Source organism: Siniperca chuatsi, linkage group LG1, assembly GCF_020085105.1.
Source record: "Siniperca chuatsi isolate FFG_IHB_CAS linkage group LG1, ASM2008510v1, whole genome shotgun sequence".
Classification (NCBI taxonomy): domain Eukaryota; kingdom Metazoa; phylum Chordata; class Actinopteri; order Centrarchiformes; family Sinipercidae; genus Siniperca; species Siniperca chuatsi.
Window position 1 is genome coordinate 35,747,966 of NC_058042.1, and position 21,976 is coordinate 35,769,941.

Consider the following 21,976-nt stretch of genomic DNA (forward strand, 5'->3'; position numbering starts at 1 on the left):
CAGTCCATCAAGATCCTGAAGTTTGCAGATGACACCACCCTCATTGGGCTCATCTCTGATGGGGATGAATCTGCTGACCTGGTTCAGTCAGAACAACCTGGAGCTCAACGCTCTCAAGACAATGGAGATGGTTGTGGATTACAGGAAGAACCCAGCCACATCCCCATCATCCGGAAGGCCCCCCCGTCGACACTGTGGAGTCATTCCGCTTCCTGGGCACCATCATCACCCAGGACCTCAAGTGGGAGTTAAATATTAGCTCCCTCACCAAGAAACCCCAGCAGAGGATGTACTTCCTGCTGCAGCTGAAGAAATTCAACCTGCCAAAGATAATGATGGTGCACTTCCACACCGCCATCATTGACACCATCCTCACCTCCTCCATCACCATCTGGTATGCTGCTGCCACTGCCAAGGACAAGGGCAGACTGCAGCGTATCATTCGCTCTGCAGAGAAGATGATCCGCTACAATCAACCTTCCCTCCAGGACCTGAACGCCTCCAGGACCCTGAGGCAAGCAGGAAAGATTGTGGCTGACCCCTCCTACCCTGGACACAAACTGTTTCAGACACTCCCCTCCAACAGGAGGCTGCTATTATTTTCTTAGTATTTTTTTTATATTGTTTAATATCTTTTTGTCAATTTTATATTTAGCATTCTTGACCTGCCGTACTTGCTTATCTTTCTTTATATTTCTACTATGTTTATTGTTTTGCACCAAAATACCAAAGCAATTCCTTTTACGTGTAAACCTATTTGGCAATAAAGCTGAATCTGATCAGTTAAGCGGTTAGCAGTTATAATAATAATAATGGATTAGTTACATTTATATAACATTAGCGCTTTATCTCGATACTCAAAGTGCTTCACAGTGAAGGGGGGAAACTCACCTCAACCACCACCAATGTGGTTAGGTTAGCTAACGTTACTTTAGCAACAAGTAAAGCTATCTGTCCATCAGGAAACTCCATAAATCACCTCGGTACTGTACTCTGTCATCAAACTGGCCTTATAACATTACTGACATCTTTATGACAAGTCCAAATGGTTCCACTTTACTTGAAGTCAAGGGAATTATTAATGACACAAATATAATGGTCTCATGACAGCCAATGTCAAAACCAACCACATGACAGTATAATGTAATGTTAACACATAATGCTAAATCATTTCTTTAAATTTGATAATTAGGTTATGGTATGTTTATGTTTTCTTGGTTAATGTCAACTAGTCATAACAAAGACATCTCAAACAATGTCAACTTTGCATTAAAAGTGACATAATTGACCAAATGACACTTAATGACAGAAGTCATAAACCTTCATAAAGGCTCCTTCATGTTCATGACAGGTGTCATGTCATGGTTATGATAGTGTCATATCAGTCTTATGCACACCTCTTCAAATAAAGTGTTGCCAAGTTTTAATTTACTTTATGAACTGATTGGAGGTAAAGGAACAAAAATGAAAACTTTTTTTCTGCCAACTGACGTTAAAGTATAAAGCCTTATATTCCTTTTTCCAATCCATTTTAACAAGCAACTACATTATTTTTTTCTGTAGAAACAAGATATGCCTATGTGATTATGTACAAATGTATGTTCTTTAATAATTATATATATATATATATATATATATATATAATAATACAAATTCAATTGGGCCAGATTTTAAAACCGGCCAGACATTTTCAGCAGCATTTAAAACCTATTTAACTACCACAACGCACTTCACGCAAATTAAACGCATTAGTTTGAAGTTTGGAGATGGTGGTAAAATAAACAAGTACTTGCCAGTCCAGGCAGAGTTAAACTGACAGTTTTCACTGTGTAGTAGACCATGAATACTGGCCCGGAGTTGAATTTATGGAAACCTATCACTATTTTAATCACAATGCAACATTGGTCAGAAAAATTACAGTTGGATACTTGCCTAAAATCGTTCAGCCCTAGCACAAATACTGATACAAACTAACAACATGTATACTTGTCTGGGATCTACTCAAAATGTATTATTAGGCATTTCCATTGGCTGCATTTTGACTAGCGATCAATTCTACAATAAATTCATAATCAATAAAATTGCATCAGGTTGCCTGTTGAGTAAAGTCAACCTGATTGGCTAAACCAATATATCAGTGTGTGTGTGTGAGACCTGTTAGGTATGTGCTCCAGCCTGTGTTTTGGTAGTATGGTCACTGTTGGACTTCTGACAGATCCAGCCATCCTTCCTCTGTTCAGGTCCGCCCTAGACACTGATTGGGTGATGGTGCGGATGCTGTTTCCACGATGAACAGGAGACTGAAAGTTTGTGATGCTGCCGTTCCGTCGGGGAGATGGAGTGTGGATGGAGGCCTCCTGGCTTGTGATGTCGCTCTCCTGCTGATCCGGCTTTTTGTCCACAGCAGCCTCTGGAGCCTGCAGTCTTGCTAAGGTTGGGTTAAATGTCACAGAGTGAGGGTCAGGACACTACAAGACATAATGGCACACACACAGGAGCACTGAAAAAACACCAGAGATACCTGCAGCCATCTGGAAGACTTTCTTCTTGTCCTCAGTCCGCTCCTGATGAGATTAAAGTAAAATTCCACCTTTAGACACGCTTAGAACATTAGATATCATTGTCTATAATGTTCAGTTTGAAACCGCATCCAAGGATTTTTTACTATAATTATTTTCTAAATTTGTGCTTTAAAAAATTACTTAAATGGTTATGCAGTTATCAAAATTGTTGCCGATTGTGCGACTAATCAAATAATTTAGATTCATTTTTAAACAGTGCCGGCATTAGATTGAAGTTAGTTTGATAGTTTGTCCACCAGAGAGCAGTGATTTATTTTTTATCTGTAAAATGTCCGCTCAGTACAAATCTTCAAGGATCAAGGGATCCTTCAAAAATGTTTGCTCATATTTTGTGTTTATGTTAAAAAAAGGGGAAAAAAGAAGATATTTGTAACTTTATCACATATAAGGTTAGTTGAACTTTTTGAAGTTCTCGCACAGCCTTGAAGACCACTCCAATTAACTTTGCACTTTCAACTAGTCATATTTTCTGCTTACTTCCATACTTTATATACCATATAGGGCGACCAAAACTGCTAAATACAAATGTGCTATGATTGAGAAGCATGTCAGCATAATTTGATTCAATCCTACAAACTGTTAATACACATTGAAAACAAATATAGCTTGATCCACTCTGAGAATGATTCATCAGAAACCCACAGTCTGGAGCTGCATCCTCAGCTGGTTGTTGGTGAATTTGAGGGATCTGGCAATGGCCTGGAGATAGTATATCAGCATGCTGAAACACACAGGGACAAAAGTCAAGATGGCATGTTGATATGTATATATGTGCGTGTGTGTGTGCGCAGTCTTACAATAGCAGAAGCAGTGCTGGCAGCACCACGACGGGGCTGGTGATGTAACTCATCACTTTACTGAACCACAGGGGGAAGTCACTGGCCACTGTCTCCGATATGATGTCATAAATCTTCTCTTGGCCACTGAAACACACATTTAAGTACTTTTATTTATGTTAACATTCAGAAACAAAGTAAAGGCAGGTACATTGTGGCCTACTCTAAGTGAGAAACACCTTCTCCAACTTCCAAAAGCAACAGCTCTCTGCTCTTCTCATGAACATCTACACATTCCCACAGATTATGACTTCCTTGACTAGCAAATCAACAATTCTGTTAAACCTTGCTACAGTATATAGGCTACAGTACGTTGGTTTATACATGTAGCAAATATTCAGAAAATGCCAGAGATTCAGCTACAGATTCATGTTTGTGATGCAAGAAATGAGCAACTCTTTGGAAAACACAGACAAAGGTTTAATGTAGTCACAAGGACCTTACATATTGCTTTAGCTGTAAAAGGTTCACATTCTATAGTCCGAAACATCCGTAGCACAAATGCTGTTACATGCTGTTTTCCTGTAGCTACTACTACTGACATCCTGGAGAAACTTCCAGGACTCCTGTGTCCATGTGTGCAGCGTAAAACACTGATTTTATTCACAACTTTGACCTGTTCTGGGAGCGCTCCTCCCTGTATGGAAGAGACGGTCTTCACCTGAACATGCTAGGTAGTCGCATGCTTGCTGCTAATCTACAGATTGACTGCTTACACTACACACGTGCCTACCTCAACTCTCTTCCTCCCCTATGCCCACAACAAAGACTGTCGCACCCCTCGCTCACACCAGCTCCCCCTTGTGGAAGCACCACACTGCCATCCGACCTCTTTCCATTCCCTTCCCGGCCTCTCCCTGCTAAAGAAAGCGCTTTGAGCTGTGAAGTAAAAGCTGCAAATCCCCTGGCCAATAAAACCTTCATCCTAAATGACTTTATTTCAACCAGAAAATTGGACTCTCTTTTCTTAACCGAGACATGGCTGAAGACTGGCAAGATAAGTGCTTTCCCCAATTATACTTACTTCAACTCCCTTAGGCTCAGTGGCAGGCGAGGTGGACTGGCACTTGCCTATACAAATAGAGTTAAACTGTGCTCTCATCTCAGCTTTGAAATAATGATGTTCAAAATCAATCTTGATATCCCTGTGTGCTGTATTATTATCTATCGCCCTCCAAAACCCAACAGTAGTTTTTTATTTCTTCTATTGCTCTTAGTTATGACCACATCTTATTGGTTGGTGATTTTAATATTCATGCTGACCGTCCTGATAATCGCCTTCCTCCAAGCTGATAAGTTTACCCCCATTACCCTTAGTGATTTGGCAGACATTGTATCTAATACCAATCTCTCTACTTTTAATTCTGACATTCTTACTTCCAAGCTGTTTAAAGAGGTTTTTGGAGTCATCGCGCCCTGGCTTCTTAACATTAACAATGAATCTCTTAGGTCTGGCGTGGTCCCGGACTATTTTAAACAGGCCTGTATCCAGCCTCTCCTTAAGAAACCTGGTTTAGATCCAACACCCCCCATAACTACCGTTCCATAGCCAAATTACCTTTGAGCTCCAAAATTGTTGAAAAGGTGGTTGTTAAGCAACTTTTAGAAATAATGGAAGGAACCAATATATTTGAAAAGTTCCAATCTGGCTTAAGAGAGAACCACAGTACGGAAACAGCCCTACTCAGAGTAACATATGACATCCTGATGAGTGCGGACTCTGGTAATCTCACTATTCTCATTTTGCTGGAATTGAGTGCAGCCTTCAATACAGTTGATCACACAATTCTACTTAACAGTCTCAGGAATTTATGTTGGCCTAGGTGAAACTGTTCTAGAGTGGTTTTCATCTTACTTATCAAACAGAGTATTCAAAGTCACTGTTGACAACTTTAGTTCTTCAACTGCTCCCATGTCATGTGGGGTCCCACAGGGTTCAGTCCTTGGCCCTATTTTGTTCACTTCATATCTGTTGCCCCTTGCTCATGTTATTCGCCATTTCACCCCTGTGTCCTACCATTGTTACGCAGATGACTCCCAGTTATATGTCATATTTAGCTCTGAAAATCGTAACAATCTGGATTCTCTGCCCTGCTGCCTTGCTGCCATTAAAAACTGGATGGCTTCCAAATTCCTGCAACTTAACACAGACAAGGCTGCAGTGCCTAATAGTGTCACCCCCCTCCTTGGACCACTAACAGCTAACACAAAACATTCAGCTAGAAACTTGGGAGTTGTTTTTGATCAGTACCTCATCTTCAATCACCACATTAAGAGTCTAGTCCAATCCTGCTACTTACAAATCAGAAATATCACCAAAGTCAAACCAGTGCTCCCCAAGAACATAGTGGAACAACTTATCCACACCCTCATTTCTTCCCGCCCAGGCTACTGTAATTCATTATTCACTTGTCTAAATGATGCAGCAGTTGCCTGTCTACAGTTGGTTCAGAATGCAGCTCATCCCAAACACTGGACGTAGGGAACCCAGTCCTGGCTGAATTACACTGGCTCCACAGCCGGTACAGAATTAAATTAAATTTTTCCAGGCTCAAAACCAAAGAGGATCATGCTTTTACTGATTTAGCTCCAACGCTGTGGAACAAACTCCCCCTCAACATCAGATCAGCTGAGTCAGTATCTCACTTTAAAAAGCTTTTAAAAACTTACTTATACAGACTGGCATATGCCTATTCAAATGTTTTAATTTTTGTTTTTAATATATTGTTTTATCTGTATGGTTTTTAATTTTGTTTTATCTGTATGGTATTGTATTTTGTAAAGCACCTTGGTTTATAAAGGCATTATATAAATAAAGCTTATTATTATTATTATCATTATTATTATTCTCGTTTATAATTTATGAAAATGTTGGGGATACATTAACCAGATCAAGGATAAGAGGGGACATTGTTGTCCCAAGGATACCCACCTTGTCTCTCCCGCTCTCTGTTTAGAGAACTGACAAGTGTGTGGAATAAATAGGCCTACGTATTTAAAATACACAATCACAAACAGCAGTAATACTATTTCTAATAAATATAGTGGATGGGCAGATCTTGATATTTTATCATGGGGGGGATCACTCCAGGAGAACAGGAGGGAGAGGGGCAGAGAAATCAAAAGGGTTGGCAAGCATGGGATATTATTGATTAGAATCAGATCATTTATATCATATATAATAAATTTATATAGTTTATATTATCAGTGTGTTTTCTTGCCAGATTTGCTCGCAGCACGCTCTGTCTGAACAATCCAATTGGGCACCGAAAGGAAGTGGGCAGCGCTTCGGGGGCGCCTCGCGATCCTGTCTAGATGGTAACCCTGGACCCTGAAACTCTCACGAGATTTAGGTTTAGGCAACAAAAGCACTTGGTTAGATTTAGAAACGCGCAAATGAAGAAACAACAAGTACAAATCTCATGAGAGTTTCGCAAATCCAGGGTTACCATCTAGACACGACCGCGCTTCGCACCGTTGTCGTGTCCCTAGCGTAATCAGGCCGAGCCGGGCGGTGCTATATGCCCCCTACCCCAGTTCTCTAGGACTCAACAAATTACACAAGGGTACTTTTGTGCCTGACAAAAGAGAGTGAAATACAACTATTTATTACATTTGATAAACTGACGGGCAACAGTGTTTATTTTACTATTTTGAGACATAAAGCTGCAGCCATGGCCTATAGACTTATGTTTCCATTGTATAGCCGAAGCTAATTGTATAATATGGTGAGGACTCGAATAATTAGCAGAGCCAAACCTCAGTGTTAAATTTTATTATTTTCTACAATTTCTTATTTATGTTAATGTTAATATTCACTTATCTTAAGGTTCTATAGAAACATTTCTATTCAATAAATATTGTTTGTTTATACCTCATTCTGCTCTGTATAGATCTATTTATTCTGAGACTGACAGATGGAGCAAACCGTTTTAAAGGAGAGAGGAGTGTAGTGGGAGCACTGGGGTGTCAGGTGTGACAATGGCAAAAGGTTTACATGGCTCAGGGGTCAGGTAGGAGGGCCCCTTTGCAGAATTTAGCTTAGGGTGGATGGCAAGATAGGGAGAAGAATAGGTCAGAAACTGACAGGTTTAATAACAGAATGTAAATTGCTCTGATATTCTGCTTAAACAATGTTTTGATATTCTTTGATATATTTGATACAGATACACAGGAGAGTGCACTTACAGAAAGGTATTATTGTCATCAGCTGTAGTTTGCACACTGCCAACAGTATATAGAAAGACTTTTTAGTGTTCAGAGCAGAGGGTTGTCTCCTCTTGTTATATTTTATTTACAGTTTGTCAAATTATATCAGATTTTGTAGTCTATGCCCACACAGGTGCACCCATGGCAACCCTGAAACCAGGTTTTGTGGTAATTGCTTGCATTTTAGCTTTTTATCCTCTGTTCAGCTGCTTCATGTTTCGCCTACTTTCTCCTGTTATGATTTACATGTTGTCTGTTTTATTGTTGTTTTAACAGCTAATTTAACATCTGGCCAATGGACAACAGTTGAAAATTTGCCCTTTGGCTAACACTGGCACATTTAAAGTGACGCTGATCAATGTGCAGTATCCCTGTAAAAAATTTAATAAAAAATAAAATAAAATAAAAATGATGAATGTTATAAGTGGGTTACATGAGATAATCTTAATGGATCATTCAGAAAATTTAAATATATCCTTATTTTCTGTCTTAGTCAAATGACAGGATCCATATCAGTTTCAATTCAGTTTCTTAGCACAAAGGCTTGAAGCAGAGGGAAACTGCTAGCCTAGCTCCATCAGCTCTAAATATGTCTTATAAAACACCTTATAAACCACTAAGTCAACCAACAAGCTAGTCAACAACGTGTCCAAAAGTGAGTTCAGTTAGGACATTTAAATCTGGTAACCCCACTAGGACAGGACTTTTGAGATGCTGTGTGCAATTTGATACAAAGTGTAAAGGTGTTGGAAGGTTTTCATTTTTGATGAAGCCATGCTAGCAGTTTTGCTCGGAGTGCTTGTGCTAAGCTAGGCTAAACAAAACTGCTTTAGACGTGATATACTGAGGGGGCTAAAGGGGAGAATGTGTGCATAATTTACCCGTGCTTCCTGGTGCTCACATGGCTAACCACACCTGCCCTCCAGAAAATAAAGACAAGTTGTGAAATGGGTGTGTAATTCTGAAACACTGCAGCTACTTATAAGGGGTCAAAAACAATCTCACCTGTCTTCCAGTGTCATTGTAGTAAATAAATGTGTATTGGACAAAAATAGTTGGAATTGATAGCATTCTGGTTGAAGTATTCCTTTAAACAATAAACATCTTTTGATACTATCTAAACTGTGTTTACCTGAATGGTCCACAGTGCTGTGATGGTCTGTATCTCACTATGGCAAAGATGGTGGGCAGCATACACAGAAACAGCATGAAAAGCAGCATAGCCAGGTAGAAGTTGTTTGATCTAAAAAAAAGCAAAGAGAACATGGGTGTGTTAAAATTAACTATTTTCACATTCCTGTTGCTTTCAGACCTTTTCACTGCTTTTAGAACAATTCAGCAAAATGCAGCAGAAATTCAAGTCATGTTTGAAAAATTGGATTACTGTAAACATTTTTGACCCATTTCAGATAAGCTGTGTTGTTTATAAGAACATGAAGCATTTGTCTTTTCACTAGCTTCGTCTTTTCTATCTAAATTCTTCACTGATCTCCATTTCATAGTACTACCATGTACAGTGATGTGAGGCTAAAAACATGTCTGAAACCACAATAACCTGGAATCCAATGTGCATAAGGACATAAGTTACATTCATACTGCTGAAGTCCCATTCAGAGCTATAGAAGCATCCCAGTGAAATATGTTTAATTCTTACCAAAAAAAGTGAAATAAGAGCAAGTTTAAAAAGAACAAAACAACCCTAGTGAATAGTTTTTTATAGACACTGTTCCTCAAAGCCCAGGCTACTGCATTCTGTTCATTAGGTGGAAATCCAATAGGGCGACTTTTTTTTCTTAATTAACATCCTGTAGAAAGACAGTTGGGACATTTTATTCTGAACAGAGCTGAAATCATATGTCCCTAACCTCAGCTTTATGTGACTTTTACATCCACTACACATAAAATAGTGTGACTTGTGTTGATTAAAAAAAGGTTGGACCTGCATGAGCACAACATAATAAATTGACTAGCATTAAATTGTGAAATTCAAATGTGGTTTTAAATTAACAGCAAATGTTTTGTAAGCTCAGGTGCAGCTGACAACCTGGAACAGATACAAATCAACCATTTTTAAACCAAAACAGCTGTGCTCACTAGAACTGCAGCTCTCAGCTCTGCTACAGAATGCTTAGGCTGACCATACAACATCCAAACTATGCGAGACAATAGAAATTACTCCACTAGTGTTTCCTTTAACAGCCAGCGAGTATGATCACAACATCTCCTGACAGCAATGTCATGAGTGTAGTGTGAATCAACATGGATGCTGATGAACATTTTGATCTTTTATTGATGAAAGAATTAACCTTCCCTGAAGCTGTTGTCCAAATGGCCTCTGGGTCATGAAACAGGCTCTGATAGGACTCAAAGATGAACTTCCCCCAAACATTCTGTCTTCACATGACCTCTGGGTCAGAAAATAGGCCCTACTAGGACTCAAGGAAGGCACTAATGGAAAGTTAAGTGACAAGTGGCCAATTTACAACGGACAGGCCTCAAACTGACCTAATACTCCCACATTCAAGGAGATGGAAGTTCACAGCACGTAGCACTGTGAACTCAGAAGACAAAGAACAAAGAAACTGACTTTGCAATGCAATGTACATTATTTGACATGTGATGTTTAATTAACAATATAGTAAAAATGTGAAGTTTTATTTTAACATGCTGATTTTTACAGAAGCGGATTGCTGCCACACCAGAAAAAGAAAAAATGGGTCAGTATCACGTTATAACGTGTGAAGTTTATCGTTAAAACAAGATATTTTCATGTTGTTGGGAATATGGTAGGGCAGGTTTGGTTATTAGCAAATATATATATATATATATATATATATATATATATACATACAGTGGTGTGAGAAAGTGTTTGCCCCCTTCCTGATTTCTTATTTTTGTGCATGTTTGTCACACTTGAATGTTTCAGATCAACAAACAAATTTAAATATTAATCAAAGATAGCACAAGTAAACACAAAATGCAGTTTTTAAATTAAGGTTGTTATTATTAAGGGAAAACAACATCTGAACCTACATGGCCCTTTGTGAAAAAGTGATTGCCCCACCTGTTAAAACATAACTTGTGGTTTATCACACCGGAGTTCAATTTCTCTAGCCACACCCAGGCCTGATTACTGCCACACCTGTTCTCAATCAAGAAATCACTTAAATAGGACCTGCCTGACAAAGTGAAGCAGACCAAAAGATCTTCAAAAGCTAGAAATCTTGCCAAGATCCAAAGAAATTCAGGAACAAATAGGAAAGAAAGTAATTGAGATCTATCAGTCTGGAAAAGGTTATAAAGCCATTTCTAAAGCTTTGGGACTCCAGCGAACCACAGTGCAAGCCATTATCCACAAATGGCGAAAACATGGAACAGTGGTGAACCTTCCCAGGAGTGGCTGGCTGACCAAAATTACCCCAAGAGAGCAGTGACGACTCATCCAAGAGGATCACAAAAGACACAACATCCAAAGAACTGCAGGCCTCACTTGCCTCAGTTAAGGTCAGTGTTCATGACTCCACCATAAGAAAGAGACTGGGCAAAAATGGCCTGCGTGGCAGAGTTCTAAGATGAAAACCACTGCTGAGCAAAAAGAACATTAAGGCTCGTCTCATTTTTTGCCAGAAAACATCTTGATGATCCCAAAGACTTTTGGGAAAATACTCTGTGGACTGACGAGACAAAAGTTGAACTTTTTGGAAGGTGTGTGTCCCATTACATCTGGTGTAAAAGTAACACCGCATTTCAGAAAAAGAACATCATACCAACAGTAAAATATGGTGGTGGTAGTGTGATGGTCTGGGGCTGTTTTGCTGCTTCAGGACCTGGAAGACTTGCTGTGATAAATGGAACCATGAATTCTGCCGTCTACCAAAAACTCCTGAAGGAGAATGTCAGGCCATCTGTTCGTGAGCTCAAGCTGAAGTGAACTTGGGTTCTGCAGCAGGACAATGATCCAAAACACACCAGCAAGTCCACCTCTGAATGGCTGAAGAAGAACAAAATGAAGACTTTGGAGTGGCCTAGTCAAAGTCCTGACCTGAATCCTATTGAGATGCTGTGGCATGACCTTAAAAAGGCAGTTCATGCTCGAAAACCCTCCAATGTGGCTGAATTACAACAGTTCTGCAAAGATGAGTGGGCCAAAATTCCTCCACAGCGCTGTAAAAGACTCATTGCAAGTTAATGCAAACGCTTGATTGCAGTTGTTGCTGCTAAGGGTGGCCCGACCAGTTATTAGGTTTAGGGGGCAATCACTATTTCACACAGGGCTATGTAGGTTTGGATTTTGTTTTCCCTTAATAATAACAACTTTCATTTAAAAACTGCATTTTGTGTTTTCTTTGACTAATATTTAAATTTGTTTGATGATCTGAAACATTTAAATGTGATAAACATGCAAAAAAATAAGAAATCAGGAAGGGGGCAAACACTTTTTCACACCACTGTGTGTGTACATATGTTTGTGTATCAGATGTTGTACAGTACATGAATGAATACATTATGACATGTAAACCTGGATTAACACTGTCTATTACATATTACTAAGTGGATAATATCCTGTTTATTCATAAAAGGTCTTTGGTGTCAGGTCTTTTTAGCAGCTGAGGAGGCCGAACTTTTAAGCATGGACACTTTTTGATGTGTGCTATCTTTTGTAATTTTTTACAAAAGAAATTGGAACAAAGAAAATAATTGGCCATCTGAACCACCAAGTGAAACTTTACTTTTCCTGTGATTTTGGGGTTTGATGCTATAGATTTCTAAAAGTAATTTAACGTTAGGTCAGGAGTAGGATCTCCCTTCAATATAATCATGATATGGAATCGTAAAGTAGACTATTTCACTTGTGCTTCCCAATAACCCCACAGCTGCTGAACGTTGCATTAAAGTGATTTCCCTGTTCAATATTAAAGTTTATTCACTTAGTGGTTTCCTGTGTTTACACAAGTTAATACAGCTTGCCAAGATAATCATTCACTGGGTCATCCGGTAGAATATGGTCCTCATTTCATGCATTAATTGTCTGTTGCTGTATTCAAGGCTTCATTCATGCATTTATCAATTGTTCATCGCTGTATTCATTGCATTTATTCATGGTTGCATTTATCCATTCATTTATGTGTCTAGTAGTTATTAATTGTGTGTGTGTAGTTAGTAGTTCAATAAACCTTTCATTTATAAAGAACCTGATCATGTGTTTGTGTGTATGAAGTATTAGGGTCATTGTAGAAGAGTCAAGAACTTAGTAGCAACCTCCAGAACTGAGACTGAATCAGTTAATTGGCTATCAATTTCCATTTTCAAAGGGTGGTGCCCCAAGGTGAATTTAATGTGAGTTAAATTCTGTTATTTAGTATAAATATTGATTATTTCTGATAGCCGAAGTTGAGTTTCATCTCCTCTACTTTATTATTATACCAATTTGTAGGCCTCTGCTACATATTTTTGGTGATGCCTTAATTAAGTGGTATTAATGCTACATATTAATGCTACATGAGTACAGCAGCTGAAGCAAGGAAGGGGACTCCGCAGTGCACTGGCATTTTATCACTGAACTAGGATTACAAAGCTTTTTAATTTTGTTTTGATAATATAAAAATCTGACATTTTAGCAATGGTACAAAAACTTACGGTCAAAGTCTCATGGATAAAACACAAAATTGCACCGATTAATATTTTTATCAACAATGGATCAAATGACTACATATAATATGGAAGGGGTCACTGGTAGTGCTGAACCCACACACATATTATCACCAACAGAAATATTGTCAGTATTACACACATTCAAGTGTCTCAGCACTCCATAATTATGAGTAGGAGGCGTAAAAAAAAAAAAACCTTCTATACTATCAGCAACGTGTCAGTATCAATCTCTCTCTCTTCCGGCACAGCTGCATTTAATGGCTCACATGAAATCTTCTCTCAGCTCTATACCGGACTGCGTGTGTGTGTGTGTGTGTGTGTGTGTGTGTGTGTGTGTGTGTGTGTGTGTGTGTGGCTGCTTGGATTTTCCACCACATATGGGAGTGACTGATAAGGACTGAAAGAGGCAATGACAGCTTTGATGCATAAATCACAGTGGGCTGAGCGCCTTAGGCCTGTGTATATGTGTGTGTGTATATGTAGGAAGATGCATATACAGTGGTGTGAAAAGGTGTTTGCCCCTTTCCTGATTTCTTATTTTTTTGCACGTTTGTCACACTTGAATGTTTCAGATCAATAAGCAAATTTAAATATTAGTCAAAGATTGCACAAGTAAACACAAAATGCAGTTTTTAAATGAAGGTTGTTATTATTAAGGGAAAACATCATCCAAACCTACATGGCCCTGTGTGAAAAAGTGATTGCCCCACCTGTTAAAACATAACTGTGGTTTATCACACCTGAGTTCAATTTCTCTAGCCACACCCAGGCCTGATTACTGCCACGCCTGTTCTCAATCAAGAAATCACTTAAATAGGACCTGCCTGACAAAGTGAAGTAGACCAAAACCACAGTGAGAGCCATTATCCACAAATGGTGAAAACATGGAACAGTGGTGAACATTCCCAGAAAACATCTTGATGATCCCCAAGACTTTTGGGAAAATACCCTGTGGACTGACAAGACAAAAGTTTAACTTTTTGGAAGGTGTGTGTCTTATTACATCTGGCGTAAAAGTAACACCGCATTCCAAAAAAAGACCATCATACCAACAGTAAAATATGGTGGTGGTAGTGTGATGATCTGGGGCTGTGTTGCTGCTTCAGGACCTGGAAGACTTGCTGTGATAAATGGAACCACGAATTCTGCTGTCTACCAAAAACTCCTGAAGGAGAATGTCCAGCCATCTGTTTGTGACAAGCAAGTCCACCTCTGAATGGCTGAAGAAGAACAAAATGAAGACTTTGGAGTGGCCTAGTCAAAGTCCTGACCTGAATCCTATTGAGATGCTGTGGCATGACCTTAAAAAGTCAGTTCATGTTCGATTACAACAGTTCTGCAAAGATGAGTGGGCCAAAATTCCTCCACAGCGCTGCAAAAGACTCATTGCAAGTTATCGCAAACGCTTGATTGCAGTTGTTGCTGCTAAGGGTGGCCCAACCAGTTATTAGGTTTAGGGGGCAATCACTATTTCACACAGGGCCATGTAGGTGTCACAGTAGGTGTCATGTCCTCACCAGCCTGTAATCACCCACACCTGCTCCTAATTACACTCCTGCCCTCAATTAGCCCCAATCACACACAGTATATAACCACTCCACTCTCCACACACAGTGTCCGACCTCATTAGTATTTAGGACTCAATGCACCAGACCATACCAGTATCTCTTCTATTTCCCTGGCTTCGAGTAGTAGGCGGTCCTTAACACTCTGGGCCGGTTTACCACACTGCTCGGCAGGGAGTTTGGACCACCAGAATTGTGGTCGTCAACTAAACCCCAACCCGTCTTCTCACCTGCTTCGCCTCCCGACTGCTCGCCTACTCTGTCACCTGCCTCCAGCTCTGAGACCCAGCCGCCGCCGTCCGTCTCCAGAGGGTCTCAGCCTTCGCCGTCCGTCTCCAGAGGGTCCCAGCCTTCGGCGTCCGTCTCCAAAGGGTCCCAGCCTTCGCCGTCTGTCTCCACAGAGTCCCCAGGCTCCGCGCCGGCCTCCAGCCCAGAGGTCTGCAGGCGCCAGAGTCCCCAGGCTCCGCGCCGGCTTCCAGCCCGGAGGTCCGGCCGCCAGAAACCCCTGGTCGTCCGCCCGAGGCGTCTGGCTCCACCCGGGTCCAAGACCCAGGCTCCGCCCGAGGCACCGGGTCCAAGACCCTGGTCGTCCGCCCGAGGCGTCGGGCTCTACCCGGGTCCAAGACCCTGGTCGTCCGCCCGAGGCGTCGGGTTCCACCCAGGTCCAAGACCCTGATCGTCCGCCCGACACCTCTGACTCCACATCTGCCCCAGCTTCTGGCCGACCGCCCGAACCTGACCAGCTCCCCGAATCGGCCTGCTCCCTATGGACAAACCACCACGTCAGGGGGGAGGAGGGTTTCGGCCCTCGGGAGCTGGCCGTGGAGGGGGGGGGTACTGTCACAGTCTGTCATGTCCTCACCAGCCCGTAATCACCCACACCTGCTCCTAATTACACTCCTGCCCTCAATCAGCCCCAATCACACACAGTATATAACCACTCCACTCTCCACACACAGTGTCCGACCTCGTTAGTATTTAGGACTCAATGCACCAGACTATACCAGTATCTCTTCTATTTCCCTGGCTTCGAGTAGTAGTCTGTTTCCCTGTGTGTCTCCAGTCTCCGGTCTTCAGTGGTTTCACCAGTCTTCAGTGGCTTCACCAGTCTTCAGTGGCCTCACCAGTCTTCAGTGGCCTCACCAGACCTCCAGTGACTTACCTATAACTGTTTCCCCTATCCTATCCCTCACCCATCAGGCTGTCGTCTAATAAAGGATATTCCCACCATCTTGGTGTCCCCTGCCTGTCATTACGTAACAGTAGGTTTGTATTTTGTTTTCCCTTAATAATAACAACCTTTATTTAAAAACTGCATTTTGTATCTACTTGTGTTATCTTTGACTAATATTTAAATTTGTTTGATGATCTGAAACATTTTAAGTGTGACAAACATGCAAAAAAAAAAGAAATCAGGAAGGGGGCAAACACTTTTTCACACCACTGTACTGTACTATAGGACTACACACTGATTTGTCACCATCACAGCAGAGCTGGAAAATGAAAAAGGAGGAGAAAATATCTAGAAAACCATTGCTGATAATGTGTAATAGGAGCAATGTGCTGATGCAATTTCAGGATCACATGCACACACTGTGCATAGCTAAGTGACTAAGGATGGAGTGTGTGATGCAGAAAACATGGACTTAATATTGTGTCCTTTTGTTCTGAGAGTGTGTGAGATGCAGAGCTTCTATATATTCCCTTCTGTCCACGTATGTAAGATTATGTTTGACTTTGACCTTTCTCTTTAAAGTTATTAGAATTATATTATTTACCAGAGTATCACAGCCACTGTTAGGAAAAAGAGAAGATTTTGAGAATATAGTCTTAATATTTTGAGAAAAAAGTCATAATGTTATGAACATAAAGTTATAGTGTTACAAGAAAAGTTTCAATACCTCAAAACCTGCAATAAGAAGTTGCTTATTGGTGAAACCTACAGCTTTAGGTCATTCACATCCCTAATTTGATACAAAAGCTGACTACTGCTCTCTACTGTTAACTATGACAGAGCATTAAAAGAAACATCTTGTAATATTACAACTTTATTCTCAAAATATTACAACTGGCACAGGCACCAATGATTATGTTATCCTAGCTGAGAGGCTCAGTCCTGTAAATGAGTTGATATTACTGCAAAGTGGAAATGAAATTAAAGTGGTTCTTCTCCTATCATTCTGGAGAAATACATATAATCTGCTGTTTCTATTGGCAATGTGTGTCTCTGTCTGTTAGGATTCCCCAGAGGTCAAAGTGTAGACTAATATGCACATGATGTGCAGTTTAGGTAAAATGCTCTGCAATTTGGATAATCTGGTTACTTTATGATTGGATGCTATTAATAATTGGATGTCACAAATTTGATTAGCTAAAATGTAATTCTTGATATCAGCAAAAATAAATAAAAACTAAAACAGCTTGCAATACAAAACACATATGCAGCAGTTATATACAGCAGTATGTATCAATAATAAGAATAAATGCAAATATATTAACAAAACACACATGCGATCACAAATGCCTGTGTGCGTGCGTGTGTGTGTGTGTGTGTCAGACCTGGAGGCTCGGAACACCTGCTGATGGGGAACATTACAGGTGAGGACAGCCCAGCTCCTCAGATACATCAGACCAATCAGCTTCAACACGTTGAAGGCAGGAAGACAGGGAGAGAAAAATGCTCCCATCCTGGAGGAAAGAAAGAGAAAAGCCAGTAACACACACACACACACACACACACATTACATCCAGTGGCTCAAGGTCTCACTTCATTATGTTCATTGCTGCAAAGCGACATTTCTGAAATGAGTTGAGGAAATACAGTCGAGCCAGCCACAGAGGTGTAATGGAGAGATTATTGAGGGCCGCAGTCCTTTTAAACAGGGTCATGGAGACTGGTCAGCACTGGCCACACTATTAACTCTGAATTAGATCCTCTATCACACACACAGTGGCAAGGCCAAGGTGATACAGTACAATTAGAAATATTTCATTTTCTGTCATTTAATTTAGACAAATTTTCGAACTTACCAGATCATTCCTTGGTTATAAATCAGATGCAAAACATTCTCTGCTATTTTGAATTCTCCATATTCAGGCTGAGAAAAGACAGAAAAAGCATTAATGTGGTGGTGTTGATTCTCTTTTCAACAGGCTGTTTTGTTTTTAGGCTTATGCCAATATTTTTATGCATTCTATTTAAAGTCCCCTACACTCAAAAATGTGTTTTACTTATTGTTACTTGACTTGAATGTTTGAGCTTTTCTGTGCAGAAAGAGGGCATGAGTTTGACACTAGAAAACTGTTTTCACATTCATCTGCTCTGAGCTCACCTTAAATCTCAGTTTAACACCTGAACGTGTGTGTGATGTGGAAACTTGAAACCCCCAGTGCACATACACTGAGAATGGGATTTTTCAATGAGGTAGAAAGGGGAGTTAATTACAAGTTAATTTTACTTTGTGGAAAAACCATACCAGACACAAACTATCATTTAAAACCAAATATTTTTATAGGTCTTCAAACCTGTCTGGAGGAGTTTTTAGAACATATTAATGCCAAAAATATACATTGCTTTATCCCAAGTATTTTGGTATGGGTGGAAAATCCTTAGAAAAAGACACTGCAACTCTAGACTGATACCTGAACTAATGCAAATCTAGAATGGTTAGTAGTTCCTTTACCTTTTAAACTAACCCAATCAAGCATGTTTTGTAGCAGAGCAGAATTCAAACCCGCAGAACCTTATTCAAAATTCTTGTGGAGATCCCAAAATTTCCCCAGATGCCAAATATGTCAGGCTGTAATGTGTCTATAATGATGCACAAGACATCTACAATATATCCATTTGATGGAATTGTGCAGTCAAAAAAACATTGGGCCTCATGCAAGAACACGTTCGAAAAGATTCATTCTTAAGTGGCACGTACAAGTGATTTAAGAGAATTTGTCGTACTTAGAATTTTCTCAGGTACGAACAAAATTCAGGAGTCGTAAAAAAAATGAGCTCTGTAAATTTTTACAGGAGTTATATGATGGACTATTTCTTGGCCGCAAACAGTAACTTCCAGGAGTCTTCGCTGGTTGCATGGCAACTACTCAAAGCAACAGCTTTTATAGTTTTAAAACACAAAAACCCAACTTGTGTACAACTCACAAACTTGCTCTCTAAATCCCAGCAGCAGCAGTCACTCAGGTAGCGAACCACCAAACCTCTGATGAAGTCAATGAGCAGGATGCTGGCCACTGTGAAGATCATGTCAATGATGGACAGCTTCAGCATCTCCTGGAGACACACCATACACAGACACCCGTGGGTACATCACGTAAATATACAAACATATACAGTTCATTTAACTATTCACCTCTCCTGCTCAATGTCTAGCCGTGTGTTTCAGCATTCTGCCGTCTGCACATCAGGGACTTGGGGAGAAGACATTAGAATGTTTCTTCTGATTAAGATGAGCATGTCAGAAATGTCTATGACAATTATCGTGCAGTTTACTAATGTTTAACAGTGTGTACATCAACAGAAGGCAGAGACGGCCTTCATGTATACATTTGTAGCTGGTCAGTCGGTCGATCTGCAACTTTGGTCTAGACTGAAATGTCTCAATAACTATTGGATGGACTGCCATCAAATTTCATAAAGACATTAATGTCGCCCACAGGATAAATTGGAATAACTTTGGTGATTCCCCTGACATTCCTGACAAAATGTACTAATAATTTTGTTTATGACCTAATATCGGCTAAACTGTGTTTACTGCTAATTAGCAAATGTTTGTATTTTGTATTCTGATTAATGACATCTATACTTTGTGCTAGTATTCAATATCTCTAATTCTGACCAATTCATGGCCCATACATTTTTTATATTCATTTTTTCAAAGCCACTGAAACAGCATTCCCCCCCATACTGTATACGACACACCTGTTTTTTTTAAAGACAGCATGAACAGAAACACAGTGAATCTGACATTTTCATTTCGACAGTGAGCCACTTTCAGACTTGGTCCTTAATCTGATACACATTTGAATTGTATAAATGTAACCTCCGTCTGAACATTTTTTCAACATTTTTCACTGGACCTAGTTTCCACTGAAGAAAGGTAAGACATATGCCATGTGAATATAAAGTGTATAGCAATCAGAAGAAAGAACCTGTCCAACGTAGGTCTCCCAGCACTGGTCCTGCTGAGAGCGGGTATTCTTCTCAAACAGAACGGTCTGATTGGAGACGGTCCCTGAGCTGCTCCTGCCACTGTTAGTAACGTCCAGCACCATGGCGATGGTTGCTGTGGTGCTGTTGCGATGCTCGGAGATCTCAGTAACCAGGGTGGAGAGGCTGCCTACCTCAGGCTGAGAGATGGTGGCCAAGAAGGAGCTGGAGTCAGACCAGTTACCTGGATTCACTGGGATCTAGAAGACAAATATAGTAGGGTCCATCAGCAGCTAAGTGCTATGCTACTATTATATGGGCAACTAATAATGCATTGTATTAGGTATCAATAATCAATAGTTCTAGCATGTTACTTCCCCTAAAATCCCAGGATGTCATTTTCACATTTCTGTTCATATTAAACATAACACTGTAAATAAGTTTTAGAGGTGTTGGTGGGTGTATTTGAACTTTGGACAGAGCCAGGCTAGCTGTTTCTCCCTGCTTCCTGTCTTTATGCTAAGCTAACACAACCTGACTCCAGCTCTGTACTAAACACACAGACATGAGATTGATATCAAACCTCTTCTCATCTCACTGTAAATAAGCATGTTTCTCAAAATGTTGAATAACTAATAACAAACTGTAATAAAACAAATTTGTGTTTGTAAAAATACATAAAACCATACAGTGTGACATGGTTTTCCTGTTAGAAAAGATTGGTCTAACTATCACTGATTAGACTGTAGGCAGGTTTGGGTGAAACAGCTTTAGTTATTTGTAGTTAGAAGAAAGATTATCAATGTACATTTATTAAATAACCGAAAGACAATCTGACATTGATAAGTTCATACATAAAGTGCTGTCAAAGTATTAGCAACAACAGCTTTTTTGCATACTGTGAAACAGAGAAATATGGCCATCCCATATCTTTTCATCACCACCTGACCTGAATGAAATGGTCATGGGTCGGTTTGTTCAAATTACAAAAAATACATATTTTTCTACTTGCAACTTTCTACCAAAGAAATAGTCCCTCTAAAAACTCTAAAAAGAGATGTTGCTGTGCGAAGTTTTTCAAATGTCATTTTTTTAATTTTATGAGGAGCACAAACAAAATTCCACTCACCAAAATAGTTTGGGGGCGCTGGCAAAGGTTTCAAGAGATCTCAAGACCTTGGTACATTAAACTGAAACTGTCTGTGTGGCCACACACCACTTGAGGTAGGTGAGTGTAATTTGGGTGAACTAACTCTGGGATTGTTACAACCTGTGATCACTCATGCTGCTGCCCTACCTGACTCCATTTTTATGATGCGGACACATCTCCCGATGTCTGCAATGAAGCTGATTTTATCATAACTGAAAGGAATGATGGCCAGAACGATGAAAAGAAGACCTAAGAAGCTAAACAAAAAACAGATGCTTCTATTTTTCTATACTCACAGCAGAGCTCATACTGTTGACCTTATCAAGGAGGGCAATGATGAGGCTGTAGAGATTCCCCAGGTATAAAACAAGCACTCTGTAAACACGTAAACATATGACCAATGTTAGTGTGCAGTCAGACCTGTGATGTATTACACAGTGTGTAATTAATGCTGCATTAGGCAGCAGTTGTTGGGGTGATGGAGCACCTGGCCAGCTGGAAGCGCAGCGAGGTTCGTGGGTGGTACATCTCGAGCTGAGCCACCAGCTCGAAGGCAGACGGAGCAATCATGGTGATGAGAGAAACCACTACACTCACCTGGAGAGAGGAAGGACATGGAAGTTACTGACATGAAGGGTGTATTCCAAAATTCTTAAACTGAAAATCATTATACAGTTTGCATTATATATCTCTATATATATCTCTCTCTCTATCTCTATATATATATATATATATATCTCTCTCTCTCTCTCTATATATATATATATATATATATATATATATATATATATATATATATATATATATATATATATATATAT

General features: G+C 40.0%; 1 protein-coding gene across 1 annotated transcript in view; it reads right to left on the reverse strand.

Annotated features, from left to right (window-relative positions):
* LOC122883522 (transmembrane channel-like protein 3) overlaps positions 1–21,976 on the reverse strand; it is a 53,473-nt gene that overhangs the window by 2,498 nt on the left and 28,999 nt on the right. The window contains exons 11-21 of the mRNA XM_044212352.1: positions 21,643–21,752; positions 21,452–21,530; positions 20,008–20,265; positions 19,001–19,129; positions 17,875–17,942; positions 17,404–17,532; positions 8,760–8,870; positions 3,380–3,505; positions 3,225–3,303; positions 2,522–2,564; positions 2,155–2,428 (exon numbers count right to left, since the gene is read on the reverse strand). Of these exons, the coding sequence (XP_044068287.1) occupies positions 2,155–2,428; positions 2,522–2,564; positions 3,225–3,303; positions 3,380–3,505; positions 8,760–8,870; positions 17,404–17,532; positions 17,875–17,942; positions 19,001–19,129; positions 20,008–20,265; positions 21,452–21,530; positions 21,643–21,752 (1,406 nt within the window). The remainder of the gene's footprint in view (positions 1–2,154; positions 2,429–2,521; positions 2,565–3,224; positions 3,304–3,379; positions 3,506–8,759; positions 8,871–17,403; positions 17,533–17,874; positions 17,943–19,000; positions 19,130–20,007; positions 20,266–21,451; positions 21,531–21,642; positions 21,753–21,976) is intronic.